Genomic DNA, 22,007 nt, shown 5'->3' on the forward strand with positions numbered 1-22,007 from the left:
AAAGATGACTCAAATAAAATTATCTATTAGCAGCAATGACCAAAAACATACTCTCACAGGAGTCCATTCAGTGAGCTAGTATTTCTCCCTCCAGTTCTCTTGGCAGGTCATAGATAGCAGTATAGTGTGTGGGTTCTCCATGGGGTATTCTTCACTCTAAGTGACAAAGTGGACAGAATGCTGGGCCCGGGCTCAGGAAGACTTGAATTCAAATCTGGCCTCAGACTAACTACCTATGTGACTCAGAAGAAGATCCAGCAAAGGAAACTGGAAATGAGTGATCAGTCAGGATAAAAACCAGGAGGGAGCAGTGTCACAAAAACCTAGAAAGGAGAGTATCTAGATGACGAGAGTGATTATCAGTGTCAAAGGCTGCAGAGAGGTCAAGCAGAATGAAGAAGGAGAAAAAGCCATGACATTTGTAGAGACTGCAGCTAACTTTTGAGAGAATAGTTTCAGTTGAATGATAAGGTTGGGAAGCCAAAATTCAGAGAGTTAAGAAGTGAGAATAGAGGAAATAGTAGAGGCACCAATTGTAGTCATCTTTCTCGTGGAGTTTAGCCATAAAAGGGAGAAGAGATATAAGAGGATAGCTAGTGAGGAATGGTTGGATCAATGAGTTTGTTTTTTAACCGAGGAAATGATATAAGTGTTTGCAGACTTCAGAGAAGCAACCAGTAGATTGAGAGTGATTATAGATTAGTGTAAGAACGATAAAGAGAGGAGACAATCTGCTAGAGAAAATGGGATGGAATAGCATCACTTGTGCATATAATGTGGTTTGTCTTTGCAAGAAGAAGAACTACCTCTTTATGGGAGATAGGATTGAAGAAGAAGATAGCAGGGAAAGGATGGCATCTGAGTTTTGTGAAATGAGGAGGCAAGGAGAAGAGGAGGTACTCATTCAATGACCTCTATTTTTTTCAATGAAATATGAGGCAGGATTCTCAGCTAAGAGGGTGACAGAGGGGAACTATGGAAGTTTTGAGGGGGGATTAAAAGGTTTTGAAAAGCTAGTGGTGAGTGTGATAGTGAGTAAATTAGGGAGATCTGAAAGGATTGCCTTGTTGCAGTAAGAGCCCAGTTGAGATGATGTAACATAAATTTGTAGTGGATCCAGTCAGCACCTTTCTCAGCATGGTTTCATGATTTTCTCAAATTTCATTTAGCAGAATGTGAATTGGAGTGAATGCAGCAGATAGTTAGAGTGATTTAAGGATGAGGCTCAGCAAGGCATGATAACGGGGAGTGCAGTGAGGAGCTGAGTTGGCTCACCAAGAAGTTGAGACAGGGAGGGGAGGAAGAGTGTAGCTAATGCAGGTATGTTGATCCATGAAAAACTAAGGAATGGAGGGATTAGAGGTCAGTCACATTGAAGATGAGGAACAGGATTAGGGTTGATAAGGAAGAGGGGAAAATGGAATGATAAAAAGATTATAGTCAGATGACGGGACTTCAGAATTAACGAAAATGGAACACTTCTAGGTTCCATATAACCAACTATTTCTGTGTGTAGCTGGTGGAAGAGGAGGAAAAGGTCATGAGAAATGTGTATATTAAACTGAGTCATTTAGATATCTGTTCGACAGTATCAGTGTGTATATGGAAGTCCTCTGGTGTGAGGGCAAGAAATTGGGAGGCACTGCACTCACTGAGGAAAGAAGGAGAGCATCCTGGTTGTTTAATCACGTTGCTCCTACTAAAATATTACTAGGAATAGTATCTGATTATCATGAATAATATTTTAATGAGAACAAAAAGTTTTTCTTCTAATCAACAAGAATATTATTCATCTTTCACTCATTCTTTAAAAATTTCCATTTTTGTGTCTGTCTTATAATATGTGTGATATAATAGTGCGGTGGTATTATACAAAGAGCCTAAGCTTCAGGGGATGAAGCATTTGATTTGGAATAAGGAAGACCTGAGATTAAATTCTATCTCAGATATTTACTAGCTGTGTGATTCTGGGCAGGTTATTTAATATCTCTTAGCTTCAATTTCCTTATGTGTAAAATGGAGATAGTATTGGCACCTACCTCCTAGGGTTGCTGTGAATATAAAATGAGATAATATATGTAAAGCATTATATAAATGCTTATTATTATTACTACCAGCTATTATATTTAATTTACACACAAATATAAATGTTTTGGGAGTGCATGCTCACACTTTTTTTTTCACTGATATTGGTGCACAATTATTGGAGATCATTGTCCAACATCAATGAAATCACAGATCTAGACTCTGCTTACCTCCACCTAATTTTTTTTTTAAGAGAGGAGGGCAGGTTGGCAATTATAAAATTTTCAATGCTGGGGACCATTTTGCAGACCATTTTGCAAACTTGTTTTGGTTATTTTACAAAAAAAATAAAGCACATTTACATAATTTTAAGTGTATTTACAAGTTTGGAAGATAGGGTCTCAAAAGTTTTGGTTCTATGTGTTAACTGCTCCATAAGCACCAAGTGCAAAAAATAAACATATTTTTGAGTATCATAAACACCTCTTGCACTGTCAATCTTTTCATGTTGCAGTAACAAACCAGTAAATAACCAGTGTTGATTCTAAAACAAGGACCTTGATGTGAAACACTGGGAAGACTTCATATGATTGGAAGATTGGATTCCAGGGTGTGTGAGCTATAATTTGTTTCCATTTATAATATAGATAATATTGACATAAGGACTCATTTTATGAAATTGGTCATCTATAGGAAACTTTTCCTAAAAGTATGTGTTAGGAAATGCTTCAGAAAAATAATCTAATTGCTGGATTTTTCTTTTTTTGCCTTGACTGTGAAGAAAGATTAAAATGAGGAAGTTGGATTAGATGATTTCTATGGTCCCTTCTAGCTCAAATATTCTGAGTCTAGTTCTACAAACTCTTGACAATGACAATTATCTATTCTCTATCTTCACATGGATATCTCATTGGCATTTCAATTCCAACATTTCCAAAATGGAACTTGACCTTCACCTAAAAACAGCTCTTCCAAACTTCTCTGTTTTTGTTAAAGACACTACTATCCTTTTAATCACTCAGGTTCATAATAGGTCTTCCTTGGCTTTTGTTTGCCTTTCTTTCCCTCCAACATTGACTTAGTTGATAAATTTGGTCACTTCTACCATGATAATATATCTCCTTTCCCTAACTAGCCCCTTTTCTCCATTTGCATGGTTACTAATTAACTCTCGCCTGTACTATTGTAGTCACCTCTAGTCTTTATTGTCTACAATCCATATATTGCATGTAGTGCAAAGCATCTTCCTAAATCACTGGTCTGACCATGGCATCCCTGCCGATCAAAAGCCATTAGTGGCTCCCTATTGTAGGATAAAATAACAACGCACCCTGCCATTTTAGGGCTTCCACAATCTTGGTCCAATCTACCTTTCTAAGCTTACTTCACATTATTGCTCTTCATGTACACTATGTTCTAGACAAAGTGAATTACCAGTTGTTCCCTGAACCCAACATTCCATCTATAGCCTCCATGCATTTGCATAAACTGTCCTTCATTGACTGGAATGCACCCTCTTCTTGTCACCTCCTAGAATTCCTGTGAAGCTTTCTCAGCTTAATGCTTAATGCTTTGTCTCCCTTCAAATGACCTTTTATATACTTTTAGTTGTTCATTCATTTCAGTCATGTCTGACTCTTTGTGACCCCATTTGGACTTTTCTTGGCAAAGATACTAGAGTGGTTTATTTACTTATATGCATCTATTTATTAGGTCCTCCCATTCCCCTCCAAGTAGAATGAAGGCACCTCGAGGCAGGCAGTTTATATTTGGGAAATAGATATGTTTACAGTATAATCAATATTGTTTATTTCTGAGATATTTGTTTCATGTTTATTTCTCATTATGGGTTCCAGGGAACTCATTTAAACCATTCTAATTTATATCATTCTATAAACAAAGAGGCTCTTAACCTTTTTTTGTGTGTCATGGGCTCTGTTGTCAGTCTGGTGAAATCTAGAAATCCTTTCCCAGAATAATATTCTTAAATACATAAAATAAAATATACAGGATTACAAAAGAAATCAATTATATTGAAATAGTTATCAAAATAATTTTTTAAAGTTCATGACCTCCTTGAAATCTATTCATGGAAATGGGAGTCTCTAGACACCAGGTTAAGAATCCATGCCCTGTGTGATAAAGACAACAAAATTTTAAGTGAGCTCTTATGCTAAAAATGCTGGCCTACATAAGGTATACATTTTGTTTACAGGCAATAAGTTTATACATCCATTTATAATGAAATGAAAATGTTGTTTAGTATGTGATATTTGGTCCATCTAATCAGGGGTAGGTTAAAAATACTCCAAATATCTCTTCCAGAGATTTGAAGTTAAAGTCTTTCATCCATTTAATAATGGACTCCACCAGGATTATTCCTCAGTTGAATAAGAAGTGGATTACTTGGATGGTTTTTATCTAGTTTTCTTGTACTTTGTTTTGTGGCTTTGAACTGTGCTCTTAGCCTTACACATAGTAGGTGCTTGATAGGTGTTTGTTGAATTGAATTGATTTTAAAAGCTTAGGTTATAAGTGCAGTGAGATATCATTACCTATAATCAAATATTATAAGCAATGTAGTCTATAAAACCTAACCAAACCAATCTGTCTAAATATCAACAACAACAACCCCTTTATATAAGGCTTTATGGTTTACAAATCTTTTTAGTTATAACAACCTTATGAGCTAAATAATATTAGTAATAACTTATATTTACAGCTCTGTAAGATTTATTAAACATTTCCCCCATAACATCCTGAGATAGGTTGGGTATTTATCTTTATTATTCTCATTTTACAGTAGAAGAAACTGTGGCTCACCTAACTTAAATGACCTGCTCAAGCTCATAGAGCTAGCACATGTCAGAGATGCGACTCAGACCCAATATTCTCTTCCACTATATGATGCCATCTGGAAACCAATAGTCAAACCAGCTTAAATTATTAAGTTAGGCAAATTTTTAAAAAGCGAGAGATTACAGTGTCCCAAAAACTATTAAACATAAAGTATGTAAAATGACTGTAATCAAATACAAATAGTTAGAGATTGTAACCAACACAGTAACTAGACAATATCTAATGGCTGCTGCCCGGCTCTAAAAGTTGTGATTCTACAAAGATGACCCATTGAGAATGAATTATATCTACAAGAAGTTTCCATCTCTATGTTAAGTATGTAATAAAAAGAAAAAGGAAATGGAGGTTGAAGAAAATTGATTTATTCTATTGATTTATTAGGAGACAGCCAGGTGGCTCAGTAAATAGAATGCTGGGCTTGGAGTCTTAAGCCAGGAAGACTTGAGTTCAAATGTGTCCTCAGACACTTACTAGCTGTGTGACCTTGGTTAGGTCACTTAACCTCTGTTTGCCTTAATCCACTGGAGAAGGAAATGGCAAACCACTCCAGTATCTTTGCCAAGAAAACCCTATAGGCTCCGTTGGTGTGCATGGGATCACGAAGTCACAACTGAATGACAAAACAACAACAATTGACTTATTGAGCACCTACTGCTTTCAAGGCACTGTACTAAGTACTGAATGGGGTATAAAGCAAACATAACACTTCTCCCAGGGAGACTTGCAACCTAATAGAAGAGGGTTAACAAAACAATCTACACAAAGATATACTCTTTGAGAGATTTTATTTTTCCCCCAGAAGTGGTCATAAAATGAACAGCATTGGGTAGTTACTTAGTTACCCTTTTGGCCAATGGCACAAGCCTGGAGATCATCTTGTAAGTTTAGGGATATGATGTGTGTTAACAAAACAGAGTTTTGTGTGGTAACTCATATAGGAATGGTATATGTTAATGGCCTCTGTACAATGTCCAGCCATATGTCCAACCAGTCAAGTCTGAATGGATAATGACACAGACATTGCATTATTAAGAAAAAGAGTCTTGGCCAATAAAATTTGTTATGCATTGTTGCCTAATAAGTATCTTCACAACTTAATATTTATTTTTTCATGTTTTCCCTAGAAACTGGCTTACACAAAGGAAACAGCAAATAGGTAAGTATCTGATTTTATTTGCATTCCCATTAGGTAGGAAAAAAATGTGTAATGTCTCAATGAGAGTACTCAAGGCTAATTGTTGCCCTCTCAATTTCTTGCCAGCTCCTGCAGTGACTGGTCCTGTAGGTAAGTGTCTTGATTTTCCCTAGCTTGCAGGCACCTCCCTTTTCAGTTCAGCAGGCACTGATTTTGTTTACCGTCTGTCTTTAACAAGGCACAGACTTGGTTCTCTGCCCTAGAAAAAATAAACAGATGATTAGTTTTTATGGCATAACCTACTACTTTTAGGTCCAAAAGCTGGATGGTGAAACCAGGACTAACTTTTGAAGGTGTAGTCAACAATTCAACAAACATTTATTAAGCAGCTACTTTGTGCCAGGAACTGTGCTTCCACTTGTGGATATGGAAACAAAAATGAAAAGGTCCCTGTCCTCAAGGAACTTGAAGACTATTGGGTGGTGTATCCTGTATATAGATTTTTTTCATTTTATTTTTCAGTTAACAAGTAATTGATTTTTTCCTTCCATCCCCATTCATGTAAAGGAAAGAAAGAATAACAAAACCCTTGTAACATATATATGAATAGTCAAGCAAAGTAAATTTTCACATTGTCTACGTCCAAAAATGTGTGTCTCATTCTGTATTTTAAGTCCATCACCGTTTTGTTGGAAAGTGATTAATATTGCTTCATGATCTGTCCTCTGGAATTGTGGTCGATCATTGCACTGATCAGAGTTCTTAAGTCTCTCAAAGTTGTTTGTCTTTATAGCTTTGCTATTGTATAAATTATTCTCCTGCTTCAGCTGACTTTACTTGCTATCACTTCATACAAATCTTCCCAAGTTTCTCTGAAAGTAGTCATTTTTTATAGCACAATGTTGTTGTAGTACATATATATGCCATAATTTGTTCAGCTACTACCTAATTAATGGACACTTCGTTAGTTTCCAGTTCTTTGCCCCTAGAAAAGGAGCAACTATAAATATTTTTGTATCTATGGGTCCTTTTCTTTTTTCTTTGATCTCTTTGGTATATAGGCCTAGTAGAAGTAACACTCCCAAGTTGCTTTTCAGACTGGCTGGACCATTTCATAACTCTGCCAATAGTGCATTAATGTACCTGTTTTCTTATAGCCTTTCTAACATTTGTATTTTCCCTTTTTGGGTTCATTTTTGTTGATCTTGTGGGTATGAGGTAGAACCTTAGAGTTGCTTTAATTTTTATATCTCTAATTATCAGAGATTTGGAGCATTTTTGGCTCCAATGTGGCTGTTGATAGGTCGTATATCTTCCTTTGAGAACTTCCTGTTCATGTCCTTTGACCACTTATCACCTGGTAAGCATAGAACACTAAGAAGAAAATATATACAAATGATTTCCAGGGAGAAGATATTAGTAATGGATGGGAGGGGTGATCAGGACAGATTTCCTATAGGAAAGGATCCTTCAACAGAAAATTAAAGGAAGCTAGGAATTTTCTGAGGTTGAATTGATGAAGGAGTGTTTTCTAGGCTCCGACTGCTATTGAACAAAAAGTCTTCAAAATGTAGAGACCAACTGGATAGTCTCCCACTTCTACAGTGGTCAGAGGGGAATTGTATTTTTCTCATCTTCTCTCTGGGGACAAGCTTGGCTATATAATGAATGAATGAATGAATGGTTATAATTTACTTAGTGATAAGTTCTAAATTCTGGATATAAGAACACTAAAGCAAGAGCAGTGCCTGTCCTCCAAAACCTTACATTGTAAAAAGGGGAGATAAAACATATTGGGTAGTGGTTATTAGGGAAGCTTATAAAATTATAGGAATAGTGAATGGAGACATAGAGGAGTAGATTGACATTTCCTTTCTAGGAACAATGACTGTGGTGGGATTAAATTGAGACTGGAATTTGTCGAGGCCTGAACTGGTCAATCACAAGGTCAAGATTTTCAAAAGAGGAAAGTGAGGCCAGTGCAATGTTTGGAAGGTTAAAGACAGAGAAAGACGCACAGAGAGGTACTGAGGAAAAGAGACAATCAGAGATAGAGACAGAGAGACAGAGAAAGACAGAGACTTCTAATAAAAATTTTTTGAGTGATTGCAGCTTGTGTGTTGGCATACTGTAGGTCCAAGCTTATAAATCTCCATATGGTCAACTTTCTCCATCAGCCTCGCTGGAGCAGCTAAGCAGACAGTTGTTGCCCCACCTAGTTTGGTGCTATCATGAGAGAGTGTGGTTACAGCATTTTTGACAAACAGCCTGATTTCAGGACTTATTGGGCTCCATAGTCAAGAGAAAGAAAGAGTAGATTCATCTCCTGCTGAGAGAAATGTTTCTTGTACACTACGTCAACCAACAAATCACTGATGACAGGAGGGGTGGGGGCTCTGGGGTGTGAGTCTAACTCATAATGGCTGGGAAGGGAACAGAGAAAAGGAGCATGGCATTAAACTCCAGTTTTGAGTTTTCAGATTGGCCAGGGCAAATCTGGTGCTCTGTGAAGCTGGCCAGAGCCAATCTCATTAGACCATCTCCTGGCCTCTCCCACCCTCCTGACTCAGAGCACTCATGTCCGTTCCTGTGCGTCAGTTGGAAATCCCTCTTACACTCATATTCTTTTCCCATCTCCACCCCAAGCACTGCCTTTATTTATTTATTTTTGCAAAGCGAAGACTGAAAATGCTTTATTCTCTGATTTGATTTATGAAGAGAAGTTCTCAAACTTGTCAGCGTATTTTAATGCACTGTAAAATATCAGTGTCCCAGAGGTCAGAGAAATGATGCATTTATAAATATATATGTCTATGTTTGGGATATATGAATACATCTAAAATCTCTTTCCTCACTTATACATACACACAGAAGCCAGAAGATAGGGGTTGGGCCTGTGATTTGATTGGTATAGGGAGCTACTGGATGAGAAAAATCACATTACCAATGCAGGTTGTTACCTTCTCTGTAACTTTTAGCCTTAGAGAGTTTCCTAGAGTCCTGAAAGATTATGACTTGCCCAGCATCACACAGATAGTGTATGTCAGACATGGAACCGAAACTCAGCTCTTAGCTTCAAGGCCAGCTCCATGATGCTATGCTGCTTCTTACATACATATGTGTGTATGTATATAGATACACATATACATATATATACATATACACACATAGAATATACACACATGTATGTATGTGTGTATGTAGATATAGAGAGTTGTCTGTTCAGTTGTTTCAGTTGTGTCTGACTCTTTGTGACCCTATTTGGGATTTTCTTGGCAAAGATATTACAGTGGTTTGCCATTGCCTTCTCCAGCTCCTTTTACAGATTAAAAAACTGAGGCAATCAGGATTAAATGACTTACCCAAGGTCACACAGCTTATATGTGTCTGAGGCACAGGAGGATGACTCTTCTTGACTGCAGGCCTGATACTCTATCCACTGTGCCACTTAGCCACTGCTATACACACATATACGGACACACATATTGTTTGTGTGTGTCTGTATATAGAGACACACACACTCAAATATATATACACACACATATATATATATCAATATTTTTAAAAACACTTCAAGAATTTGAATTATTCTCACTAAAGCGACAGGTGTAATTACGTTTTAAATAATCATGAAGGCATTAAGGGAGAGAGATAAGCAATTCTTATTTTCCCTTCCCAAACTGATTTCCAAGGAAGTATCTGTTAGAAACTGAGCCTGGAGGGAAGATCGACCCGGAGGCAGAACCAAGGCACTCTGTTCCACACGTTCAACGAATAAAGAGCGAGTTAACAGAACAGATAACTTTAAAAAGCTTTGTTCTTCATTAAGAGGGCTAACAGGGTTTGTCCTTTTCCCTGTATGTTTGTATTTGGCCTAGGCAAAGCTCAGCAATTGAATCAGAAGCTTTTTCCTTCTAAAACAAACTCGAGATCATAGTTTCTCCTCAACGAAGATAATTCTTCATCTGTCAGATTGCCAGAAATATATGGTTTCCATGACCATAATGAAAGGGTGGGGAGGTGTGAAGGAGGGAGGCCAGGAGAGGTAGGAGGAGTAAGGAGAGATGTTGCTGGTAAAATATCGAATCCTCAGATTGAAAAGAAGTTGAATTTAAATGGACTAAATGACTTGTATATATCCCCAAAGTCCTGCAAAGGACATTTATTTTCGTATCTCAGGGATACTTGGAAATCTGTTTCAGAAGTGGGTAGATTTATGACCAATGCTCAAAACTCTCATTCCTTAATCAAGAAAGACATTGAGCAGCTGCTAGGTGCTTGGTACTGTGCTTAAACTGTGGCCTCAATGTAGAGGCAGTGAATACAAGTAGGCTGAGATAGTACAAAATCAAGAGACCCAGGTTTTAGTATAACCCATGTATTAAAGACAGACTACTACTATTACTATTACAACTACTCCTCCTATTACTCCTCTTCCTCCTCCTACTTACTACTACTACCACTGCCACTACTACTACCACTGCTACTACTACTACCACTGCTACTACTACTACTGCTACTACTACAACGTAGATAGATAGAGATATAACAACTCTGAGAGGTAGATGCTATTTTTATCCCATTTTATAGTTGAGGAAACTGAGGCAGACAGACATCAAGTGGCTCGCTCAAGGTCACACAACTAGTAGCAAGTGCCTGAGGCTGGATTTGAGCTCAGGTCTTCCTGGCCCAGTGCTCTGTCCATTGCATGACCACCCAGCTGCCAGGTTCATTTTTGTCAAATAATTAAAAATAAGACCTCTACATATGTTTTACCACTTGACAAGGCTAGGGATATCCGGATTTGTTTTAATTATGTTGCAGTCAGCTTACCTTCAAGAAGCAAGGCTTCCAATTATACTTAAACATATCTAGAGCAATAATGAACAGAGAAGGGACTAGTATCTCATCTCCATCAGAGAATGCGGTTTTCAGTTGTTTCAGTTGTGTCCAACTCTTTGTGACCCTATTTGGGATGTTCTTGCAGAGATACTATTTGCCATTTCCTTTTCCAGCTCATTTTACAGATGAGGAAACTGAGGCAAACAGGGTTAAGTGACTTGTCCAGGGGCACACAGCTAGCAAGTGCCTGATTTGAACTCTGGAAGATGAGTCTTTCTGACTCCAGGCCCGGTGCTCTATCCATTGCTCCACCGAGCTGCTGGGAGATTGCAGTTAGCAAACAACTAGTTGCCCAATCTTCCAGTTTCTTCCTCAAAACCCTCTTCCAAATGGCTTAGTGTCAAGATGAAAGAAAACTCATGACATCAATTGGGAAAGCCTGAGGCAGGTCCCAATAGCCTAGGGACGATGCTGGGTGGGTTCGGTGAGAGGCACGCTTTAAGCCTGTGAATCTCTATAGTTTGCCCGGCATCCATCATTTCTCTCTCCTTTCTATGTCTACTATTTAAGTCTTGATTTCACCAGTGGTTTGTGCAACGGTCTCTATTATCTCACTTTACCTCAAAATATCTCTTTCTCAAGATTCAGGAGGGCAGCCAACAGAGACCTCACTTGCTCTGTGATGGTTCCTTTGCCAGGGAGGCCAGATTCCAATTTCCCATGTGATTAAAAAAAAGAATTACACAACTGGCCCCAGTCTCCTCTTGGTCATCTCTGCTACCCCATAGACAGACAAGACCAATGGAGCTTCTTAAAGTCTACTCTCCTGGAGTCACATAACACCAGACTCATACCTTGGATTGCTGACTGAGGTATTGGAATTCCCAGGAACTACACAGACTTATAAAGCAGGATAAGGTGCCAGGTCTCCTCCATGCATGCCACCATAAATTATGTCATCGTGCTTGACCCTGAGGCTGCTTCCAATGTTCAAGACTATGCAAAACTCCATTGGTATTTTCTATTTTGTCTCGGCAAAACCTCAGTAGCTGTTCTAATCACTAGTGACCTCCTGCTACTAGTATGATGTTATATGTCCTGGGCATAATTAATATATACTCCCACTCTCTCAAACTGGGGGAGACCTGAATGTTGTTCTTTTCCTTTCCTTTTCTGGCTTTGGACTGTGACTTCCGGGAGAGAATAGAATCATAGATACTGAGAACATAAATTTAGAGCTGGAAAGGATCTCAAGAGCCACTGAGTCCAATTTTACAGAGGCACAGAGAGGTTAAGGGTTCTTGCCCAAGATTGCATAGTTAATTAGTGTCTCTGGTAGAATTTGTTCTTAGGCCTTCCTGACTGTAAGTCCAATCCCTCATCCATTACACAACACTTTGCCTTCTACCTGGTGTTCTTAACTTATTTGGTTCATCATTCCCCAAATGGCAACAAGACTTTCATGCAATGAAAGCAAAAGTTACCCCCAATTTTTTTGGGTAAATTTTTAACAGTTTGATAATAATGGCTAACTTTTAAATAGTATTTACTATGTACCGGGGCTGTACAAAGTGCTTTTTATAAATATTATCTCATTTCATCCTCACAACAATCCTGGGAGGTAGGTATTATTTATTATCTTCATTTTACATATGAAGAAACTGAGGCAAACAGAAGTTAAGTGACTTACCCAAGTTCATACATCTAAGGGCATATTTGAATTCAGGTGTTCCTGGCTCCAGGCCCAGTGCTCTATCCATCTGTCTCCCTATAGTTTTCATCCATTTCTCCTTGCTCTGCTTTCTGGAGCCAAGTACAACATGTCTTTCCCCTGACATTTTTGAATATTTGAAGACAACAATTTAATATTTAAGGACAGTAGGCTGAGGGAATTTTAAGCATTTTCTTGAAACGATGTTACTAAATTTCTCTGCAAATGGAAGTATTCATGAAACCCCAATTCACTTAACATTCCATAAACATTTGTCGAGAACATGCTATTTCTAAGGTTCCATGCCAGATACTATAGGGAAAATGGTACAAAGATGAATAGGACGTGATCTCTGCCTTCAGCATAATAGGACATATGGTATGCACAATAAGTGGAATGCAAGTGAGATGGTAACTATGAAACAACTTTGAAAACTTAGAAGCATCACATAAAAATGTCTCTATTATTACAATTTAGAGGGGGAGCATTACTAATACTTAGCCCTACTGATTTTCATTAGACCCAATTTCATTTAGTTTTGTTGGTGTTCAGTCATTTTTCAGTGGTGTTCAACTCTTCATGACCCCGTTTGGGGTTTTCTTGACAAAGATACTGGAGTGCTTTGCCATTTTCTTCTCCAGCTCATTTTACAGATGAGAAAACTGAGGCAAACAGGGCTAAGTGACTTGGCTACAGTCATACAACTACTAAGTGTCCGAGGTCAGATCTGAACTCAAGAAGAGGACTCCAGGCCTAACACTTTATCCACTGGATTACCTAGCTGCCCTTCATTTAGTTTTAGTCTGAATTTCTTTAAGAGGTATATGTGTGGGAATGTACCAGCTTGCATTGGTTTATGGGATCAGGAATCTGAGCTTTCTTCATGATTCGTTCTTTTTTTAAAAAATAAGTTTTTATTGCTATCTTGTTTTTTACATCATCATAGTTGTCCCAAGAATCTTTCTTCCCTCTCCCTGAGAGCAATCCCAGAGAGGAAAAAAAAGTCAGCCCAAGTGATCAATACATGGAAAACTTGTGCAATGTGTAACACTTGTAGACCTCCCAGCTCCATGAAGGACTGGGTTTGCTGTTCCTCTTATGTCTCTTCATTTGAGTCCTGCTTGATTTTTATAATTTTGTTAATGTACTTTTGATTCTCTAGTGTATAAGTGTTCTTTCCATTTGTGGTGTTGTAGTTGTTACTCTGTGTATTGTTTTCTTGGCTCTCCTTGCTTCACTCTGCATCAATTCGTTTAGATCTTTTCCTGCCTCTCTGAATTCATTAGATAATATCATTTCTTACAGCATAGTAACATTCCATTAGTTCATGTACAACAATGTGTTTAGTTATTCCCCAATAGACGAAAATCTACTTTTCTATTTTGTTCATATATGTATGTAAGAATATGATTTTTCCCTGAAGATTGCTTTAGTTGTGTCCCAGAAATTTGGGCAAGTTGTTTTATCTTTATCACTTTCTTTTATGTATTAATTGTTTCTATGGTTTATTTTTTGGCTTACTCATTATTTAGGATTTCATTGGTAAGCCTCCATTTGGGTCTGTCTCTCTTTTTTATGGTCCCTGAACAAATTGCTATTTTTATTGTGTTACAGTCTATAATGGATACAATAACTGTTTGTTTTTACATTTGTTTCTAATTTCTCTGTACCCAAGAACGTGGTCAAGTTTTGTAAACATTTCATTTGGTGCTGGGAAATATGCATGTTCTTTTACTGTCTCAATTAGAAGATGCCATAACTCTCTTAACTCTAGTTTCTCTAGCAATTTGTTCAGTTCCATATTTTTCCTTTTGTTTATCTTTTTGTTAGAATTATCCAAAACTGAGGGATATTGAACTCTCCTGCCACTATTGTGATATTGCCTGTGTCTTCCTGTAGCTCTGATATTTTTTTTAATGAATTTCAATGCTAAGGTATTTGGAGCATATGATTGTTACTGATATTGGTTTGTCGTCTATAGTTCTTTTCAGCATAATATAGTTTCCTTGTTTATCCCTTTTTATTTTTTAAATTTCTATTTTTGTTTTGTCAGGTAGCATGATTGCAACACCTGCTTTTTTGGTTTTAGTTGGTGCATAGTAAATATTTTCCCCCATCTCCTAAATTTTATTTTGTATATGTCTTTGTTTTTAAAATACGTTTCTTGTGAACCACAGATTGTAGGGTTTTGTCTTCTTAACCAATTTGTCACTTTTTCATTTTATTGGACTATTTGATCCATTCACATTTAAAGTTTGAGTTAGGCTTATATTTTCCTCCATATATCTGATATTTTTAAAGTTACGATTATCTTTTTTTTCTTCTGCTGTAAACACAGCATTGTGTTCCTTCAGTTATTTTAAATTAATTTTTTCTTTAAGGTGGCCCTATTCTTACTGGTTCTCTTCCCCTCACCCTTGATCACCCACCTTCTCTTGTTTCTGACCCCTTTGCCTTTGGGGTTTTGCTTACTGATTTCCTTACTAATTAGTTCTTTTTATTCTTGTTTTCATCTGAATATATAATTCTTCCCCCCCCCCATTTTTTCCTCTCATTTAATTAAGCAAATGACTAAACGACTTCCTCTCTTCCCCTTCGACTAGTCCTGTTCATTACTTTTTTAAAATTTCATTTTTTGTGCCCTTTCCAAAAAGAGTTTTTTCTCATTTTCTTCATTATTTATCCTCTCTGTTTACTCTAGACCCCCATTCTCTGTTTCATGAACTCTATAATTATCTATTCTCTGTCTTTTCTTTGTATTTTTCATACAACCTAAACTTCCCAGGTATCCATTCTAGGCTCTCCCATGTAGGCGGTTTATCCATTCTAGTCTCTCCCATCTAGGCAGTTTTTTGCTGCTGCTTCATAGAACTTGCCCAGGGGATTCTGCTTTTTCATTGTGCCTTGCTTCCAGAACAATGCCAATTATGACAGATGTCAGACAGAACATGGCCCCATGGTAGGGCCCTTCTCCTTCCACATCCCTGATTATGCAGGAGTGATCTATATAGATCTATACTCACTGATCTGTACTCTTCCCTGGTTTTTCCCCATTTGCCTCAACATCTTCTCCCTAGGTCCATGCTTTCCTGAAGCCCCAGGTGCCAGTTGCCATCAGGAGTTCCAACTCTTCCCCTGCTAAAGTAAGACAAGTAGATTTTTTAAATATCAAATCTTCCAAGCTGCACCCAGAATAAAGTCCTCACCCCCCTTCACAAACCTTCCTTCTTCACACTTAAGAGCATTCATCAGTGGAACCTACTCCTGCTACCAAAGAAAGGTCTCTTTCTTTCCTTCTCCCCATTTACAATCCTTCCAGCCCACTCTCTTCACTCATTCCTCTGTGGTTTCTTCCTGAGTCCACAGGGTTCACCTCCCCCTCACTGGTAGCCCTTGACCTTGGCATACCACATCTTCCTCTCTATCCCCCTGCTCCCCTTCTTTACTCCCCCCTTCATGTACCCTTTCATATTAGAATGTAGTTCCACAAAAAATAAACAACACATTATTTCTACCTTTACCTCTTTTCTCCTTGGGTAAATTTAGAAAGGAGTTTCTTTCTGGTCTCTCTGTTGTCACTCAGTTGCTGTTGCTGTCCTTGGCTGCCGCATTAGTTTATTCCTCCTGGAATTCTGTTGTTCCGGGTGTTCAAAAAGCAAATATTTCTTCAGTTCTGGATGTCTTTCTAAAAATGTTTCAAATACTTTATCATTGCATATTCATCTTTTTCACGTATTTGGTTAAACTCAGAGCTGTGGAGAATGTCATCCTGGACTGCTTCTGAGCTCCATTGCTGTTTGTAACACATTATTCCATTCCCTCTTACATTTTCTGTTCAGTACAGGATAGTTTTGCATTATTTGAATTTCTTTTCCTTTATATTTGAAGGTCTTTCTCCTAATCTTTTACTGAACTTATTTCTGAATTGAAATTTAACCACTATGTGTCTTGGAGTTTGCATTCTTGGGCTTTTTTTCTTGAGGTGATTTGTGAATTCTTTCAATTGGTATTTCATTTTCTACGTTCAGAAGTTCTGGGTGTTCTCTTTTATTATTTCCTGCATTATGGTGTTAAGGTTTTTTGTCCTGTAGTTTTCTTCTGAGACACCTATGATCCTTAGGTTGTCTCTATGCATTTTGTCTTCTAGATCTGTATATTTTGCTTGCTTAGAGAACATATTTTCTTTCAATGTTCTTGTTTTTTATGCTTTTCTTCTAGATTGTCTTTCACTTCTGTGGTGTTGCATTACTAATTTTGTTATTCTCTAATTTCTTTGGTGAGACTTGCCATTGCAAATTCAAGTTTTTCTATTCTTTTCTAAACATTTCTGTTCTCTTTTCTAAACATTTCTAAACATTCTGCTCTCATAATTCTCACCTCTCTTTTGAACAACTCAGGAACAGTGTGTTGGGGGTTCCATGTTTTCTTTTCATTCCACAAAATCTTCTGTCTCATCAAGAGTTAGATTGTCCCCTCCCCGCTTTTTGCAGCATTTATTCATAGATGCCTAAATCTATTTTCCAGATATGGATGACATATTTCCTTCTGTTGCTAATGTTTTCTCTGTTGATTTATCTGCTTATGTCCGAGATCTTTGAGTTTTCTTCCTCCTGAGAAATTTGGTAATTTCACCCCTTTTTTCCCCTTTGATTTTCCCCTGTTCACTTTCTTAGTCTGATTATATCCTCTCTGGTGGATGGATATCTGGTGGATATCCTCTCTTCAGGGATGGATCTCAAAGTATCTCAGCCTCTTCTCACTCTGGGCAATTCACCATTTACCAGCCTAGGTCTCTGACACAAGTGATTTTTAGGTGGTCAGAACTGGTCCCAGCTTGATTCTGTGCTCTTCCCTTAGACTTAGTGGAGTGCTGTACCTCTCTCTCCTTACCCTTCATGGTATCTTGTCCTAGTCCCCCTGTTCCTCAGTTCTGTGTCCTGGCACTGGCAGTTCAGAGCCTTTCCAAGCTGGGGCCAACAGGTTGTCTGCCCTGGCACTGACAGCTCACACTGTTGCTACAGGTTGTCCAATCTGGCACCAACATTTCAGAGCTTTGCTGCACTATTGCTATGGGTTGTGGGCCCCCAACAAGCTTTTGTTCCTGAAGGGCTATGGCTGGGCTATCTTGTCTGTCATGGCTTGGGCAAACTTCTACAGCTTGAAGCTGGGTCTCTATGGCACTGCAAAGAAGGAAGGAGGATCATGTGTAGGTGGGTTTTGTTGTGAGCCTATGTTGTGTCCTTGGGTTTGCTAGAGCAACCTCATTACCAGTACTGTGGGAGGTGAGGGAGATTTGCTGAGAACGCTCAGGATCAGATTCTTAGTTTTTGTTTTTTTAAACTTCCTTTTGGATTCTGGGTGTCCACCAGGGCTTCTTAAACTTTTTCCACTCTCGACCCCTTCAGCACTTCTCCAACTGTGGGTCGCAACCCCATATGGAGTCACAAATTGAGATAGATGAAATTGCTTTATCTTCAGTGTATAATTCTGTTTTGGAGAGGTTTGAGAAGAATCAGAGAAAATGTCTAGTGCTCCAGCTTGCTGCCTATGTGACTATGATTCATTCTTTTTTGAGTTTACATTGTATGTATTTGAGTTTACATTAAATGATGCATACACAAAAGGAATCAACTCCAAGAGCATCAGTGAGGCAAATAAGTAGAAAATGACTCATTTTAGAAGCAGGGATTTGGATTTGCTATTTGGATTTCCTGAAGAAATTAGTTAAAAGAAAATGATCATAGGTTAGTCGAAATGAATTATGTCAACTTTCGGTATTTTTGTTTTCGGAGGGTCTCCTGTTGAAAGCGGTGAGATGAGATTGTCCATTCTCAAAGAAAAAGAATTAGATAAAGTTAGCTAGAGTTTATAGGTATGGAATGTGTTGCTTAGAGTATTGTATTCAAAGATAGCCATTTTGTTCATTTATTGATTTATTGGTGATGAGAAGGTAGGAACAGATTTTTCTCTTCATTTTATGTGTAAGCTTGGTGGTGGGAGGAGATAGTTTAATTTCCTTTCTATTAGTTTTTTAGAATAATCACTCTGCTATTCTTTTTCAATGCTATTGAGATTCTTCTCTGTAATTTAACGTCTTTTCTTTTGCTAAAAATGACACACCTGGTATGGTATTGTAACAAATTCTATAACGTCATCTTCTTTTGTCTCTGACATGGTCCTTTGACAAGTCCAGGAACCTCCTATTTGTGAATTTCCCTCTGTTCCTTACTCCTAAATTTATAGCAGTTGATTTGATTCTGATGAATACCCACCTAGACAGCTTTTTGTGGCTTCTGAAACTTTAACTTCTTTCTCTTCCACATGTTCAAAGGCTAAAGTTGTTCCCCTTTCAGGCTCCAGTAAGTTTACAGCTCTTTAGGGGCAGAGAACAGAGAAAGTTAGATGTAAGATCATAATTGCATTTGTACCTTGTAGAAATGAGTAGATCGTTTTCATTTAATACCTCGGAAAAGATTTAAAACTTGCACTTCATAAAGGGTGTGATGATTTGAATAGCTCATTTGCATATGAAAAGGCTAAAAAAAACCATCTGAGTAATTGACAGAGATAGAACCATTTCTCACCAGGGATTGACTTGTGTCTATAGTATCTTTTCTCCCAGATGCTGTGCCTCACTATCTGTATGCTCTAAGTTTGAGCCCATTCTTCCCATGCCTGCTATGTGTATTTGTGGTATAGTATGATGTACTGTTATAGGGGGAAGGTTGATCATTCTTTTTTTTTTTTTAGCATTCTATTTTTCTTTTTTAGCATTCTATTAGCATTCTAGAGCTAACTAATTGTGTTTACTGGCTGATTGTTGATGGAAGGTACATCATTGGGGGCTCAGCAGTACGCCCCATAGAATTACTCCTAGAACCTTTGAGTAAAAGTTAGGGGAGTAGTTTAGAGAGGGTGCTATATAAACATTGTAGCTAAGTTGCTTTTCATAACCATCATTTTGACCCTGTGTCTCAAAAACTCACAGGCTGCTGGGGTTCTCATCTTCTATATCAAGTACACTCTTAAAAGTAACTTTCTTCATAGCCCTATTATGTTCTCTCATTTTCTATCTGCTCTCGTATAGTTTTTACCTTAGCCCTTGTTTCTTTATTCTACTCAAGTTTCCTTTATTGTGACTCCCAGTGCCTGTACTTTCCTTTCTTGTAACCAAAGCTTTGCTTTCAAATTACTCATTGTTAATAGACTCTCATTCCTGTCTGCCATACTTGTGGTGATTGTGTTTTATCAATTAAAGGATTAAGGTAGGGAGACCTTGTGGCAAGTCAGAGCACCTAGAGGCTAATACTGTTCTATATTTTTAGGACCTTGGCTAGGTCACCTCCTTGAGTTGCAGTTTTCTTATTTCTTTTTTTGGGGGGGGGCAGGGCAATTGGGGTTAAGTGACTTGTCCAAGGTCACACAGCTAGTAAATGTGTCAACTGTCTGAGGCTGGATTTGAACTCAGGTCCTCCTGACTCCAGGGCCAGTGCTCTACTCTCTGTGCCACCTAGCTGCCCCTCACTTTTCTTATTTCTAAAAGGGAGTTAGATTAGATGGCTTCTAAAGTCCATTCTGGATCTAAACCTTTAATTCTTTGGCAAAGTGGTCTGACTAAAGACGTTCCTTTTGCAGAACCTCATTAAATGTATATTTTATTTTCTTGAAATCAGGATGTCAGAAAATTTTGGACACTTGGTCCTACTAGCCCCTCGGGTTCACCACCTTTAGGGAGGGAAACTCAATTAAACTCATCCATTTTCTAAATTGCGCAAGGGCACACTTAGAAGTTATATGACTTGTCCAGGGTCATGTAGCCATTAATGTCAGAGGAGGGTCTTGACCTCATATTTTCCTAATTCTGAGGCTTTATATAGACCAAGATACTTTTCAAAAGTATGTGTGTGTGTGTGTGTGTGTGTTTGTGTACACACACACACATATGTATATGAAATTATTTAATATATATCAAACAATTTCATCAAAGGGAAGGGGGAGAGGGTAGTGACAACTGAGAGAAGCAGGATCAGGAGAGAATCAGGATCTTGAAGAGAGCTGGGAGTTCCAAGAGGTGGGGGTCAGGAGAGAGATAATTCCTTCCTTTCTCCCTCCCTCTTTCCCTTCCCCCCTCCCCTTACCTCTGTCCACATAGAGTATCACACCTTTACCTACTGGTGCTCTGCCCAAAAGGAATCTAAACTTTAACCTCTGACCTCTTTTTTCCTTCTCTTAAAGGGAAGCAGGTAGCCTTTGCAAGGAAAGGAAAGATGTGGAAGTAGAGGAAGGGCAAATACATCATGTGGGATTAATAGCAAAAAGTTCATATATATTCAGATAGAGTCATTAGACCTGGGTTCAAATTCCAACACAAATACTTATTGACCATGTGAATAGAGACACATCACCTCATCTCTGAGGGGACTCAGATTCTCAGATTCCTTATCTTAAAATGGGGGGATAGTGATGTTTATCCTATCTACCTCACAAGGTTATTTTGAAGAAAGCAGTTAAAGCACCATAGAAATGTGAGCTATTATTGTTAACTGGTTGAACCAGTACATTGTGAATATTTACATCCAGAAAATCCATCCTCAATTAAACTTTAGAATTTTTCTTATGCTAGTGTCATGTCAGGGAGATAAAATTAGGAATATAAGAAAAATACATAACCAACTTTCCAATATTGTTGATAGCATTTCCCAGAAGCAGGGATTTGGATTTATCATGTGAATTTTCTAAAGAATGAGTACAAAGCAAATGGCCATAAATTAGGCAAAGTGAATTATTTTTGTGTATTCGTGTTGATGATTTTTGTCCTTTGCTATAGTCATCAGTATGAACCAAACGATTCATTTACCCAATTCTAACTATCATATTCATCTCTTTTGCAAGTGGATAGCCTCTATTTGGGGGTTGGGTCATAGGATTGTAAGTTTAGAGCTAGAAGAGATCTTAGAAGTCATCAAGTCTAACCCCTTCCTTTGCATTGAAGCTCAAAGAGGTAAAGCAATTCGTCCATGGTCATATGGCTGGTAAGTGAATAGGTCACTTTAAGAAGTTAATTAAGGGATGGCCCCTTAAAATCAAACTAAAACTCAAAAAAAACTGGGAGGAGAAGACCCTCAGGGTTCCTGCCCAAAAGAGAAGCAGTTACTCTTTAGTATTTACATTCACTCTGCGCTAGGTAGCTCTGGGCATTACCTCACTTAAAGTGAGAACCTGAAAAGGCCTTAGCTTGAAAGGGACAGAGTCTCTTAATGCATCCTAGGCCATCTCCAGTCATCCTGGTGAATATCAGACCACTGCACCCAGATGGCTCTGGAAAGGAAAGTGAGGCTGGTGACTGTGCACAGCCCTTCCTCATTCAAATCAAAGTCAACTGCAAGTCATGTCATCATTTTCCTGATGTCGTGGTCCTCTTCAAGAGCGAAGGAC

At 38.1% G+C, this 22,007-nt stretch overlaps 1 protein-coding gene across 1 annotated transcript in view; it reads left to right on the forward strand.

Annotated features, from left to right (window-relative positions):
* IMPG2 (interphotoreceptor matrix proteoglycan 2) overlaps positions 1-22,007 on the forward strand; it is a 110,261-nt gene that overhangs the window by 20,653 nt on the left and 67,601 nt on the right. Inside the window, exons 4-5 of the mRNA XM_036742566.1 lie at positions 6,009-6,040; positions 6,146-6,169. Coding sequence (XP_036598461.1) covers positions 6,009-6,040; positions 6,146-6,169 — 56 coding nt within the window. The remainder of the gene's footprint in view (positions 1-6,008; positions 6,041-6,145; positions 6,170-22,007) is intronic.

This window comes from Trichosurus vulpecula, chromosome 2 (genome assembly GCF_011100635.1).
Source record: "Trichosurus vulpecula isolate mTriVul1 chromosome 2, mTriVul1.pri, whole genome shotgun sequence".
Taxonomy (NCBI): Eukaryota; Metazoa; Chordata; class Mammalia; order Diprotodontia; family Phalangeridae; genus Trichosurus; species Trichosurus vulpecula.